General features: G+C 61.7%; 1 protein-coding gene across 40 annotated transcripts in view; it reads right to left on the bottom strand.

The window, feature by feature from the left end:
• NCOR2 (nuclear receptor corepressor 2) overlaps positions 1 to 14,670 on the bottom strand; it is a 213,623-nt gene that overhangs the window by 117,591 nt on the left and 81,362 nt on the right. For all 40 annotated transcript variants that reach the window (XM_045457218.1, XM_045457250.1, XM_045457224.1 and 37 more), the window contains 3 exons: positions 14,316 to 14,495; positions 10,288 to 10,401; positions 476 to 532 (listed from right to left, as the gene is read on the bottom strand). In XM_045457218.1, coding sequence (XP_045313174.1) covers positions 476 to 532; positions 10,288 to 10,401; positions 14,316 to 14,495 — 351 coding nt within the window. The remainder of the gene's footprint in view (positions 1 to 475; positions 533 to 10,287; positions 10,402 to 14,315; positions 14,496 to 14,670) is intronic.

Below are 14,670 nucleotides of genomic sequence, written 5' to 3'. Positions count from 1 at the left end.
ACGAATACCAGCGAATGCTCAGCACTCACTGTCCACCGGGCACCCACGCTAAGCGCTTCGCAAAAGCTAATCTGGCCGATCTGCACTACAACCCCAGGGGACAGAGAATACTTATTCCCATCTCACAGATGGGGAAACCGAGCTTGGGTCCACACAGCGATGAGCTGGCAGAGATCACCCGGCCCAGAGCAAGGCTTCCCACGCTGAGCTAGCCCGACTGGGGGACGGGGGGGCTCCAGTGGGTCCTGGCCGCGGGACAGCCAGCTCCCCGCCTCCCCACCCCCCACCCGCCCCGCTATCGGCCAGTCCCCCTTATCAGAAGCGTCTATTTCCTGCCTCCCCAGAGGACCGGGCCGCCTTGGCAACAGCCGACTTCCTCCTTCCCCTCCACGCCCACCTGCCTCCCTGCCCACCTCTCCGGCCACCCCTGCCCAGAGCTGCCCCCCCACCCCGCCCCCACCCCTCCCCAGCTCACCAGCTCCACCTGAGGCCCCAGGCCTTCCAGAATCCGATGGGCGGCTTCAGCCTTCTTCTGCAGGGTGACGGGGAGGAGGAGAAATTAAAAAAAAAAAAAAAAAAAAAAAACAGAACAGATTATAAATAGAGGTCTCCGGAACAGCAGGCAGCTGCCCAGCCCAGCAGCCAATCCACGGCCCCGGGGTAAGGGGGTGGGGGGGGAGGGGGCGCCAGGGTCCCCCTGCAAGCCCTCCCCACGCTGGAGACAAACAGAGGGGCCTCAATACCCCTGCGGCGTCCCTGGCAAGCCGGCCAAGTTTCGATTCCAACAAACGCACGGTGTTCTCCGTTGCCTGGCCCCCCCCAAACCCTCAGGCCCAACCCCCGCCCCCCCCCCCCCGGCCGGGGCACAGCGTTGTGGGCACGGCTCCCCGCCAGCAGGCCACTCCGCCAGGCCCAAGATGCCTTCCTTCACTTGGAAGCTGGCTGGGTGTCTGCAATTACCTCAGAGCTAGTGCGCCAGCCAGGGAGTGGGGGGGCGGGGGGGACACAGAGGCTCTCAGAGATACCCTTTCTAGGATTCTTGCATTTCACAATCATGTGACTATTTCTGAGCTGCCCTGGGGCCTCCCCGCCTCCCTCCCCACTCACAACCCAGGACTTATTAGGAAAACAGGAACATGTGGCAGAAAGTGCTCAGTGGCTGTGAATGCAGCAGGCAGGACCTCCGGCCCAGCCATGAAGGCGGACATCGTGCCTCCGCCAGGCCCCGCGGGCCCCCGGCCCGGGACCACCAGGGCCTGCTCTCGGGAGGCCCAGAGGATGGCCCGGGGCCAGCTGGGGGAAGGGGTGCGCAGAGAACCGCGGACGGCGGCTTCGGCGGGGTTTTCGTCGGATCCGGGCCACTGCGTGCCACGCGAAGCGGGGTGCCCACAGCACGCACGTGGGAGACCTAAGTCCTCTCGCGGCCGGGCAAGGCCGGTGCTCCCGACTCAGCCAAACTCAGGGAGACCATCCGGTATCCGGAGGGAGCCGGGCGGCCGAGCAAGTTACCTCTGACGATCCCCAAATCCAGACCCAGCCCTGGGGAACGTGGCTGACAACAGAATTCGAGGCGCAGGCTCCCGGTGTCGCGGCAGGGAGGAGGGGGGCCGGGAGCCAGCCGGCCGGCTCCCCCTCTCCTGGCTCCCCGTGACAGACAGACAGTGGGTGTGTAGGTGGGCTCAAGCTGGCACCTAGAACGAGCTCCGCCTAGAGCCCTGGGCCCAGCCCACCCATGAACAAGCCATGCTCTCAGCCCCCTTTGTGCACAGCCAAAACCCCGAGACCAGCAGCCTCGGCGTGTGGCTGGGGGCCAACATATCAGGGGGCGATCTATCACTGTAACGACGGCCACTTTATCAGGGACCTGACACGTCCCCGTTTAACATACTACGAAACTGAGGCACAGAAAAATCGCGCAAGGAAAAGGTCTTTCTCATCTCCGGACTCCGAGAGGAAAGAAAGACAAAGGCCAGGTCCCACACAGGGCCACCCCTAAGCTTGGGACCAGTATGTCTGATGCTGGGGGACAGGTGTCCCTGCCCTGGCCGTACCTCAAAGCAAGGGAAAGTGTCACCATGCGGCTGAAGACGGGAGACTTCCTGAAGCAGGTCAAGTGAAGAAATGGGTAGGGGGTGGGGGAGGGATACATCAGCCCCCCAAACGCTTCCTGAGGGCCCACTCTGTATTAAGCCCTGCGGCAGGGGCACCCGGGGGGCTCAGTCGGTTGAGCACCTGACTCCCGGCTTCAGCTCAGATCATGACCTCACATTCCGTGGGCTTGAGCCGCACATCGGTCGGGCTCCGCGCAGGCAGTGCAGAGCCTGCTGGGGATTCTCTCTCTCCCTCTCTCTGCCCCTCCCTGCTTGCTTGCTCTCTCTCGAAATGAAGAAATAAACTTGAAAAAAAAAAAATACAGAAAGAAAAATAAAGCACAGGGGCAAAACATGGAATGAATGAGACCCAGCCCCTGCCTGCAATAAACCGAAGTCTAACATTAGAGCAGCTGGTCAAGGACAGTGAGGACAGGGCTAGTCTGCTCGGGCAGAGAGAGGTATGTATGGTGCACAGGCAAGGCACAGCTTCTCCAGAAAGGTAACAGGAGGGATACATGAGGTGGGTTTTGACGGATGAATAGGAGTTTCTGTGCATTCCCGAGGTTCTGTGGGGATCAGCGGCAACTTCTCATCTAGATAAAAAAAAGAAATGCCAAGAGCAGGAAGGGCACGGCTGGAGGGGCCAGGCCACTAGAAACTGCCACATCACACAGGTAAGCAGGGGTCTTGGATCTGGGCCCAGCGCCCACGGCGGGAGCTCCAGAAGCCTGCGTCCTATGAACCATAGCAGATTCCAGCTTCGACCACATTCTCACTCTCAGGAACGCGGGCACCTAGACAGGGGGGCTTCCGGCAGCCCCTGGAGAAGAGAGCAGGGAAGAGTCCCCTCCTAACCTGCCAAAGCCGCAGGGAACGCGCGCGAGCAGGCAGCGCGTGCCTGCCGTGAGAGTCCCCCTGCTCCCAACACTCCCCCGGGCCCCACTGCTCGGCCCTCGGCAACCCTGGGGCCCTTTAAGGCACGACTCGGTCTCCAGAGGAGGGCACGCCCACGGCTTACCCGAAGAAACCCTCCGTGAAACCGTCCCAGAGATGCCGCGGCACCGGAAAGGCTGGATAGCGCGGTGCCCCAGAGCAAGCGCGTCACAGCCAGCTGGCCTGGGTTCAAGTCCGCTAACTGCGCGGCCTCGGGCGAGTCCCTCCACCTCCCTGAGCCTCAGCTTCCTCCTCTACAAGACGGGTCACAACGGCACCGCCTCAGGCAGCTGGAACGCTCCGAAACCAGGATCTGGCACACAGTAGGTGCCACATAAGGGCTAGCTACGGACAGGAAGCACAGGGCCTCGGCTCGCACTCGGTGGCCCCGACACGCGCCAGGCAGAGGCTGCGACCCGGCAGGCCCTGAACCAGCACCCCCACCTCCTCGTGCCTCGCTGGGGGCGCTTCCTCTCCTCCCGCCACCACACCCCTGCTCCTGCTCCGGCCCAACCCCGCTTCTTGGCTCAGCCTGCAGGGGTGGAGTGGGAGGAATCGCTGGCCAGTTCACGGCGGGGGGGGGGGGGGGGGGGGGGGCCGGGGGGAGGTCCTGCCTCTTGGGCTCTCCCGCCACAACCTGGCCACCGGTGGCAACGTCTAGGAGTCAGCTCTACGCTACACTCAGCGAGCCGCTCCACTGACCTGGGCCTTAGTCTCCCCATCTGCAAAACGGCCACACTCACTCAAGGCACCAACCCCCCAGGACTTTTACAAGGACGTCCTGCAAGGAATGAAGTCTCTCTTAACGGACCCCTTCAAATGGGCCTTCCCCCCCACCCCCCAGCAAGGAGCACGGTGGGGAGCACAGGTGCGGGCCGTGGACTCAGCACCGCGCCAGAAACTCCCTCCCGCCCCCTCGGCAGACAGCCTCTCGCCACCTTGACGACCGAAGCCAAACCCCTCAGAGGGTCCATGGGGCCCCCGCTGCGCCTTTGGGAGGCCACTGCCGGCGGCTCCCGTGCGGAGGACAAACCCAGAAGCTCGGGCCAACAGGAAGGGAGGGGCAGGGGCTCTCACCAGACGTGGGGGCTCAGGTGAGGGTCTCGCTCGAGACCCTGCACTCCTGCAGGGGGCCCCGGGGTCCACGTGGCCACAGAGCCTGGGGGCTGTGCCTGGGTCACCTGCACAGAGAAGTGCACGCGAGCCCCGCCCACGTGGCCAACACCGCGCCTCGCAGACGTGCGCACACGTGGGTGCCACACAAGCCGACTCACACCCACGCCCACGGCCACACGCGCTAGGTGCGGGCACGTGCGTATCCGTGAAGTGTAAACGACCAACCACACACGCGCCCCAAGCACACCCACTTGCGCACATCGGTACAGGTCGCACAAGGGTGCCTGCGGACGCGCGGGTGTGGAAATGCACAAAAAAAACGCGATAACGTCCCGTACGTGCACACGAGTCACAGCGACGCACACGCACGCACACCCCTCCTCTCGGGCAGGGGCTCGGAGCCTCACCCCACCACCCCCCTGCCACAGATCCCTGTTCTAGGTCCTCAGCTCCCAGTGGGGCCTGAGCTCCAGGCCCCAACCCCTTCCTCCACAGTGGGGGCAGCGCCACACACCCACCCGCCCAGAAAGCCCGAGACCCCGGCGCCCCTCCCCCAGGCCCCGGCCACAGCACCCCTCTCCCCCCCGCCCACGGGCCCACGTGCCACGCACGGCAGCGTTTCAGACCAGCACTTACCCGGGAAGTTGAGCACACACATCTGTACGCGGGGCCTCGACACGCTGCCCAGAGCGTTCACGGGGCGTGATGGCGGAGACGTGGCGGGGAGGCAGAATCCGTCCTAACGTACTCGTTAGGCCGACATTCTCTACGTGCAGAAGAGGGAGTGGCAGAGATGGCCCTTCACAGGCACGGCTCACAGAGGCGGAGCCCGGCGCAGGGGCCCGTGCTGGCGACTGGACCAGAGCCAGCGCTCTGAAAGCCCTGAATCCCAACGCAGGATGGGCTGGGGGAGTCTGAAGCTGGGCATCGGGGCGCCTGGACCCCCAAAGTGCTCTACAAAATGCTTCCTGGTCGCAGCTACTGATAACTCTCATCAGCATCACGACCGACGGCATTATCCGTTTCTGTCCTGCTCACCCCTGATCGTATTCGATGTTTATTTTCTTTATTTCTTTATTTTTAAAGTAGCCCGATGTGGGGCTTGAACTCACGACCCCGAGATCAAGAGTCACGTGCTCTGCCGACTAAGCCAGCGAGGCGCCCCTAATCACATTACATAAAAACCTTACTACTAAGACGCCGGAAACGGGAGACGCGAGAAGATGTGGCTCTTACTCTCTGGCTTCCTCGTCGCTCAGCAACGCACAGAGAACGCACACACTCGCATTCGTGCACGTGCAGTCACCCAGAGGGGTCCACCCAAACACGCGTGTGCACCTATATGCGTGCATGTGCTTGCCCCCATAAGTTCGGCCTCCCCACCATGTTCGGAACAGGTGGGGGTCGTCCGCCCTGGAAATATCCTTCCGGCTTGTGGCGATAGCGCCCGTTTCTGCACACCTAGTTCAAGTCCTGCTTCCGCCGGGAAGCCTGCCTCAATTGCCCAGGGCCCCAAGTTCCTCTAGAGTCAGCACCAGGCAAACTGGCGTTTATTTGTACACCTCATGTGTTTGCTTTACCAGAACCCCGAAGCGTGGACATGATCCTAGACCCGTAGGCCTTACCTCCCGCCCCTCACACACTCCCCTTGAAGATCAAAGGAGACCCTGTCCCTTCGCTGAGCCTTGGCTTGTGCTGGGACCCCCACACACCCGAACGCCCTCCTCCTCAGGGGTGAGGGCCCACCCACTGCTTGGAAGAAGCCTTTCCCAATCCTGGCCCACCACCCTCCCCCCCCTCCCCGCCTAGTCCTGCCCCCAGGGGCCTGCAGAAACACTGCCTCCTGCTCGGCATCTGTGTGCACCTGCCCGGCCCCGCCCACACAGGCAGCTCCTGGGAGGCAGGAAAAGCCTTGCTCAGCTGGCTCCCGCTGTGCGTGCTGGGCGCCTCATCCATGTGCCCCGAATGGATAATGAGCCAGAGTCCAAGATGCAGAAAAGCCAGGCAGGCCGTGCCCGGCAGGGAAGCTGCGTTTTCCAGCCGGCAAGGCATTTAGAGACAGACCCTTGTCATCCACCTCTCAGAGGAACCAGCAGGAAAGGAAGGAGGATTAAAATTTAATCCTATTGATCCCCCAAGGGGCGGGAAGTTCTGGCTGCTCCTGCCGAAGGCAGCTGAGGGGCTTCCTGCCCACCCAGCCTCCAGGCCCTGAGGCTCAGCCCGCAGGGAGGGACCCCCCCACCTCCACGCTAACCTCCACTGGGGCCAGGGACCAACCTCGGCACCCCCAAAACCAGACGACCCTTCCAGGGGGAAGTGTCTCCCCTCCCCTCTATCATCCTGCATTTATTCAAAAAATGTTTACTGAGTACCTACTATGTGCCAGGCACCGTTCCAGGTGCTGGGAAGACAAAGATCCCTGCCCTCACAGAACTTCTGCTTACGATAAACAAATGAACAATAAAACACGAGCCACGCCCAGAGGAGGGGGAGCAAGGGCAAAAGAGAAGATCAAAGCCAGAAGAGGAGACCCGACTCTTGAAGCTTTTCAGGATTAAACAGAGGGAAAAATTGGGCCTTGCTGAAAAGGGGAGGTTTGAGCAAACTGCTGAAGGAGCAAGTGAGCCTAGTGGGGAAAAGGAGCTCCAGGCAGAGGGCACAGCCAGTGCAAAGGCCCTGAGGCAGGAAGAACAAAGGCAGGTGGGGCTGGGGCAGAGTGGGGGCATAAATGAAGGGAGAAAGAGGGGAATCAGCGACAACGAGGGGCAAAATTCTGGGATCCACGGTGTGATGTGTGGGTGTGATTCTGTCTCCCAGACCACAGAGTTAATGCCAGTGGGCCAAGGTCACCGCTGTGCATCGCTGCCTGGAACGGCGGTGGGCACAGAGCAAGTGTTCAATTACAGGGCTACCGAATGGATGAATAAATGAACGAATGAAGAGAATGTGTCTAATGCCCCCAGGGAACCTGAACTTACCCGGCAGCGGCCTGCTCTCAGCCCCCCCGGGAGCTGGGGAGCCAGGGTTCAAGTCCTAAGCGGCCGCTCACTAGCTATGAGGCCTCGGGGAAATCATGGAGCGTCATGTAACCTAACCCAGCCACTGCTACACCACGGGGACATCGGAATGAAATCGCGAATGTGGGCAGAAAGCCCCCGGCCTGGGGTGCGGGAACAGACAGGGCAATGCCAGCACCCTGGGGCCCCATCGTGGTAATCACCAGCCCGGGGTAGGGGGCACAGGCTGCAAGTGCCTGCAAGTCCCAAGCTCTTCTTGGGAGAATCCCCCTCCCTGCATCTAGCCCTGGGGGTGGGGCAGCGGTCAGTCTCCAAGGGCAGGGCTGAGTCCCAGCCCTGACCACTCAGTATAGTCGGACACCCCCCCCCCAACGCTGGGTATTGGCTGAGAAACGAGCATGTGACTCCAGCCAGCCAGTGAGCCCCAGCCCTGGGACTGTTTCCTAAGTGCCCTGGGAGGTGGGGGCATCTAGAGCTGCAGCAGGCTTTCCGGCATGCGGGGAAAGTGGGGATGGGGACACAGAGCTCCCCGACATCTTATTTGAGGGCCTGGATTCACCCCTACCTGAAATAACCAATTTCACGGTAATTTCATTACAAGACTCAATAGACCCCGTTCAGCCTCAACCAATCTGAGCTGAGTTTTTGTCTCTTGTATCCAAGAGTCTTGACTCACCGGACCCTTCCTGGTACGGCACTTTACAGTTTACAAAGCCCCCCCAGCCACGATCTCGGTCACATCCAACCCTGTGACTTCAAGAACGCGGCCGAGACCCAGAGCAGCCAAAGACCCGAGACTAAAACAAATGGCCCAGCTCATCCGGGTGGCGGCCGGCCTGGGATCCAAGCCCCCCCTCCTCTCCTCCCCCCGCCCCCCCACTCACACAGAAGCTGCAGAAAACCTGGACCCTGGACAGAAGGAGGCGGCAATTCTGGCAGGGAGACCATCCTGGCTAAGAACCGGGAGGGGGTGTGTGAACTGCTCTTGGGGGAGGGGAGTGCTGAGCCAAGGAGCCAAAGACCCATGGGATCTGCAGCCACAGCTCTTTGGGGAGAACCTGGTGCGACCTGAAGGACAAAGCCCAGGGAAAGGCGGGCCAGGCTTCCCACGGGGGCACCAAAGGCCTGTGCCTCTGCGTTCACCCGGTCCCGGAGGGCTCGGGGCTGCAGCCTGCTGGAGTGCCAGCCCCTGGCAAGGACCAAGGGCAGTGTGGTGACATCCTGAGCAGAGCCACCAACTTGCCTCCACAGCTGCTGGAGAGAAGCACGCCTGCCCTGTCACCCGAGGCTCGGAGGGCGGGGGGGCGGCGGTAGGCAGGGGAGCCGCCTGGGACGACACGCGGGAGTGCCCTCCACCACAGGCTCCTGGAGTCGGCTCACTCCTGACTCCGATTCCCAGCCACAACGCTCACTTGCCATGCGACCTCAAGCAGTTCACCTTCCCTCTCTGGGCCCCGATTTCTTAATGAGTAAAACGGAGAGAGTACCTGTTTGGTACAGATCTGGAGGGAATTAAGTGAAATCCTGCAAAACATAAACAATCCCCAGAAAAGAAGCATGGCCACAACAAACACCAAATAGCAGTCGCTCACCGCCAGGCGTTGCTCTAAGGGCGCTACATGAGGGGCTCATTCAATTCTCACACCGCCGTGCAAGGAAGGGGCCAGAACCATCATCGCTTTGCAGTGAGCCACAGGGAGGTTTAAGTAACTTGCCCAAGGTCGCCCGGCCAAGGCGTGATAAAGATGCGACGTGAACCCACGGGCACCCAGCTAAAGCATACGTGACCCCTCAGCGCCCCTATCGTCTTGTGACGGGGCCAGGGTACGGGAGGGCGACCGGCCCAGCAAGGCCCAGCACGCAGCTCTGGGCCCCCGGCAGGCTCAGTCTCGGCCCGTATCTGTTGCTGCCTCAACAGGCGGAAGCATAGCCAATCCAACTGATCCAGGGGTTCCTGCCCTGGAGCTACGGCCACGGGCACCAGGCACAGGCTCCCAGGCCCCAGTACCCTCCCGGCCCCCACCCGCGCCGTGAACACTGGCCCAGCACCCGGGCAGAGCCTATCGCACAGACAGCTGGGAAAGATGGCCAGGACCCCTGGGCGGGAGTGGGGGCCCAGAGGAGACGAGGTACCCCATCTGTCACACTTCCCTCTGTAACCTCAAGACAAGGAACGGGTCCCTCTCTGGGCCTCAGGTTCCTCATCTGCAAAATAAGGGAGGCAACTCACATCCACAGGCCCCGAGTACACGTGCAAAGAGTCGACTCTAAATCGTGGAAGCTGAGCTCTCGCTGGCTTGATTGGGATGACAATGAGCTCAGCACCTCACCAGACACCGGGTTCCACTTCAGGGCACCTCGGGCCCCGCAGACACTCTGCTCTGGTGCCCTAAGCCACTCCCCCAAGACTGGGCCCCCTCCCGTCACCAAGCACCGGCCCTCCACATCCCCAGGAGCCCCCACAGCCTGCCACAGACCCTGTGTTCAACGATGCCAAAGGCGCCTTCCAGGCCTCAACGTCCGCAGAGGCCAGCGCTCACGATCTAGGACCTGATGGCCCCCAGGTTCAAGTCCCAGGCCCACCACTTTCTAGCTGTGTGGCTCTGGACAAGTCACCTAGTGTCTCTGGGCCTCAGTTTCTCCCTCTGTTACATGGAAACGGTCGCTGTACCCAGCCTCCCAGGACTGCTACGTAAAGAACCTGGCCCACTGCACGTAGGAGCCGTTCGCTTAACGTTTGCCATTATCGTCCGCAACAATAACATCAGTATCGTCTTCCCCGCGACAGGAATTCCTCCGGCACGAATGCCAAGCCGCTTGCCCGATCCTTCCCACCTCAACCTTCCAATCAACTGGCCCCTGAGGCCCTCCCCCAACCTGGCGCCTACACTTCCACACCGCATCCCACAGGCCAGCCGCGGTCCACGCCGGGCCGCCCCGTCCGCTCCCGCTCAGGCCCGTGTGCGTGCGTGGCAGACGGCAGAGGTCCCCGTTTCTCAGACGGGAACGCTGAGGCCCGGGGAGAGAGCCAGGCCCCTCGCGGCGACACCCGCACCCCACCCGGAGGCCGGCCCAGGGCGGGCAGGAGAGCAGGGAGTCGGGGCGCCTCGGGCCGGGGCAGGGCGTACCCGGTTCTCGTCGTAGATGATCTGCACCAGGCTGCGATGCTTCGACTCGATGGGCGGCGGCGACACGGGCTTCTCAGGCTCCGGGGGCTTGGCGGCCTCCTCCTCCAGCTGTTGCTGTGGCAAAGGGGAGAGCGCAGCGGTGAGCGGCCTGCCAGGCGGAAGGCGCACTGCAGCACCCCCATGGCGGAGGGCGGCCCCGCGGCCCCGGCAGGCAACGGGCCCCGCGGACTCGCACAGGAAGTCAGGCTGCTAACCACTTCCTCTGAGTCACCCACCAGGGGACTCCGGGCCCTGGAGAGGCCCCCAGCTCAGCAGGGAAGGGCCCCCCCCAGGCTCTGGGCTGTGTGGCCGGCCTTCCTGCGTTCGAATCCCACTCTGTCGACTTACGAGCCAGGTGAGCAAAAGCGAGCAGCTCCTGGACCTTGATGCGCTGCGGTCTCCTTCTCTGTAAAACGGGGCTCAGCGCCAGGCCTCCCAGACAAGTTACCGCATGGGCGAGCATGGATGGTTTGGGGGGGGGGGGCCACGAAAAGCCGGCGGCTACCCTCCATTATCCGCCCTACAAGTACCATTGGCATCAGGAGAGGCCGTGCGGACTCCAGAGCCAAAGTGTGCAGCCTGGAGCCCTATGTCTACACTTGCTGAGTCGGTAACTGCTGAACTTCTCTGTTCAGCGGGGAAAATGAAACCTCCACCCTAGAGGGCTGGTACGAGGGTTCAAGGCCCCCAGCAACGCACCCAGCACCTAACAGGCAGCTTCTGACCCTCATCTGCCTCGCGGCCTCTGTACTCGACCATCCTCCTCCAAACACCATAAAGAGCGTCCCTTCGTGCCGCTGTCTGCTTTGTACCGAAAAGGAAAAGTAAAGACCAGAGAGCCTAAGACACCGGCCCAGGGTCACACAGAAGACCGATGCCCAGGTGTGTGCCATCTGAGAACATGCCGAGTGAGAACAGACACGCTCCCCGCTCATGACGCACGGCCTGCCCACGACCACGGAGCAAACCGCCGTGAAGTCAAAAAGGCAGCCAAGAGAAGAGCACGCGGAAAGAGCCGGAAAATCCAGTCCTGGCTTCTGCCAGCACCAAGGCCTGGCTGGTAGAGCCACGCTGCCTTAGCCCCACAGTGACCCCTGGCAGTAGCTTCCAGAAGGGCAGTCAGCATCAGAACAGAGAAATCCCCCTGCAAAAAGTGCAAAAAAACAAAACAAAACAAAAAACAACGAAGCAAAGAAATGGAAGAAGCACACAGCCAGAAAGGGCAGGCGGAAGGCAGACTGTCCCCCGTTCGCGAAGCTGGTCCTCCCTGAGGCACCGATGAGAAACACCACCTGAGACGCGCAGAGACCCTGGCGATGCAGAGCTCCACCGGGGCCGGGGTTCAAACCTCGCTCCAACACCAGCTCTGTGGCCTTGGGTAAGTCACCACACCTCTCTGACCCTCAGTGTCTTCCTCAGAGAGGGAGGGGGGAGCACGGGGGAACACCCCCGGAAGGCTGCTCGAGGATCAAAGAGGATGCGCATAAAGAGGGCTTTGTCTACACAGCCTGATAAACACCGGCTACCGAAGGCAAACCAAACCACAGCGAGAGACCCCTTCTGCCCATCGGGATGGCGTGAACGCCAACAGAAACGCGGAGAGGAACAAGCACCGGTGAGGACATAAAAAGACGGGGACCTCCGTGCACCGGGGGCCAGAAGGTAAAAGGGAGCAGGTGCTCAAAATGTCACACGCGGGGCTACCAGGCGCCCCAGCAATTGCGCCCCTGCGCACAGAGCCGAGAGAACGGACAGAGCAGCTCACACAGAAACGTGAACACGAGCGGTCACGGCAGCTCTATTCGCAGCAGCCAAGAGGTGCGAACAGCCCCACGTCCATCAACACGTGACCGGATGCACAGAACGCGGTCCATCCACACAGTGGATGCGACTTAGCCTTGAAAAGGAACGAAAGGGCGCTGGGCTGGCTCGGTGGGCAGAGCGTGTGACACCATCTCGGAGTCACGACTTCAAGCCGCGTGTTGGACTTGGAAATTACTTTAAAAAAAAAAAAGAGGAAGAAAGGAAGGCAGCACAGACACCTGCTATGTGTTACAGGATTCCGCTAATACGAAATACCGAGAACGGGCAAACCCGTAAAGACAGGAACACAGATCAGAGGCCGGTGGGAGGAGGGAATACGGGATGACAGCTAACGGGCACAGGGCCTCCTTGAGAGGAGATGGAAATGTCCCGAAACCAGACAGAAGGGTGGTGGCCCAACACCGTGGAGGTGCTAAATGACAGTGAATTGTTCACTTTAAAACGTTTTGTGGATTTCAGTTAAAAAAAAAAAAAAAAAAACCCCGTCAAGGGCTGCGCTGGGCTGCCTGGCTTCCAGCCACAGTCACAGACGCGTGCACATGACCCGCAGCTATAGCCCCGTCCCAAAGCCAGGCCGGGAGGGACCAAAGGTGCCCATACTCTCCCCTGGCCTATGCAAATGCTGCCTGACCCCGACCAGGGCCCGGCCCCCTCTCGGGACGCCTGAGCCACCATCTTGCAGACCCACGTACTGTCCCCGCAGGTCAGGGACAGCTGGCTCGACCTTAATGAGCAGCCCAGCCTCAGGACCGTCCCCCAGTCCCAGCTCTTCCGTGTAAGCACCAGTCCTGACGCCCTTGGGAATCCGTCAACAGCCCATACAGTCATCCGACCCTGCTTACGCGGCCCCGAACTGGCCTGACTCACGGCCCGTGGTGGCCAGGGCAGCCCTTGACCCTACCTGGAGCCCAGACTTCCCTACCTAGAGGGCATGAAGTGTGACCCTGCTTCTCCCAGGGGAAACCCGGATGCTTCTCGGGGTCAAGCCGGTGTCACAGCGGCCCAATCAGCAGTTTCTAACGAGCACCCACGATGCACCAGCACTGCCAGGAGCACAGCAGGGAGCGGGGAGACAAGGACCCTGCTCACACCGCCGTGGCGGGGAGCCCACGGTGTAACAAAGCAGGAAAGGTCATCAAGAAGGGCGCCGGGGCACAACGGGGGTGGCAAACTTCTCCAGGGAAGGCCCCGGGAGTAGAGGCTTCATCCCCCAGCCAGCCGGTGTCTGTCCTGACCACTCAGCTCTGACAGCCTATCTCGAAAGCAGCCACTGACAACGTGTGACTCTCAGTAAAACTTTATTTACGAAAACAGGCATCAAGCCAGACTTTGGATTTGCCGGCCCCGGGAGAGAGGGTGGCTGGGGACGAGAGCTCCTACAAAGGCCTCCGCGGAGGGGACGTCTGAGCAGAGACCGGAAGATACCAAAGGGAAGCACGGGAGGAGCAGGGAAAAGGCGGATCGTCAACTAAGCGCACAGCAGTTACTGTTAAAACTAAACTCTACAATTAACATCCCAGATCTCTGTGCTAACTTTTCTTTGGTCTCCAGAGTTCCCGCGAGGATCGGTTTTCACGGCACGAGCCCGTCCCCTCCTCACAACCCTGCCACGTGCTGGCACGTCTGGGCCCATTTCACAGACAGGAAACCGAGGCTGGGGGACGCGACTGTTCCGAGGCAGGGCTGGGAGGCCCCGCCCGTCCCGATCCCAGAGCCCCGGCGAGAGGCAGGTTGCGAATGAGGAAAGAGAAGCTCAGAGCGGTTAACTGCCCGCCCGGGCATCGCGCATCACTGGGAAGCGGCAGAAAGGAGATCAGGCCTCAGAGAGCCTGGCTGTGAATCCTGACCTCGCCCCCACCCCCGTGCTGGCCGGTACAAAGCCCGAGGCTTCTTTGCTTCAAACTACACTAAGCTAAAAGTTCAGCTCCTTAACCGCACCAACACGCGTCACACGTGACCAGCGGCTACCTTTGCGGACGGGGCAGACCGAGAACATTTCCGCCATCGCAGAAAGTCCCGTGGACGGCAGCGCGCCCCTTGAAACGGCACTCTCACCCGGGGAACGGAAGGGCAAGGACACGAGCCGGCAGGTGGGCGGGCTCAGCACACGCTCCCACGCCTGTGCCCGGTGCTCCCGGGGGGCCACCCTCCCCAAGCGCCCGCACCTGCTTCTTCTTCAGCTTGGAGATCTGCTGCTCCACCATGGTGATCTCGCGGTCCACCCGGTCCATGTTCTGGATCAGCTCCTCCTTGGAGAGCCGCGGAGGTACGAGCTCCAACTCAGGGTCGGCGTGCGGCGGGCTGGGGGGAGACACGGGCTCCAGCTTGCCCGCCAGGCTGCGGTCCTGCGGCAGAGAGGAGAGGAGCGCGGGGTCAGCACAGAGGGCACCCCGGCCGGCGCCCCCCGCCTCGCTCCCCAGGTTCCCAGCCACAGCGGACACCCGTCGCGACGGTCCCCACGTCCCAGACGCAGGGTTGCTGACCACTCCCACCGGTGCACCCTGTCAGATCCCATGTCCT

This window comes from Leopardus geoffroyi, chromosome D3 (genome assembly GCF_018350155.1).
Source record: "Leopardus geoffroyi isolate Oge1 chromosome D3, O.geoffroyi_Oge1_pat1.0, whole genome shotgun sequence".
NCBI lineage: Eukaryota > Metazoa > Chordata > Mammalia > Carnivora > Felidae > Leopardus > Leopardus geoffroyi.
Note: the sequence above shows the minus strand (reverse complement) of the source record. Positions and strands in the feature narration are given on the sequence as shown.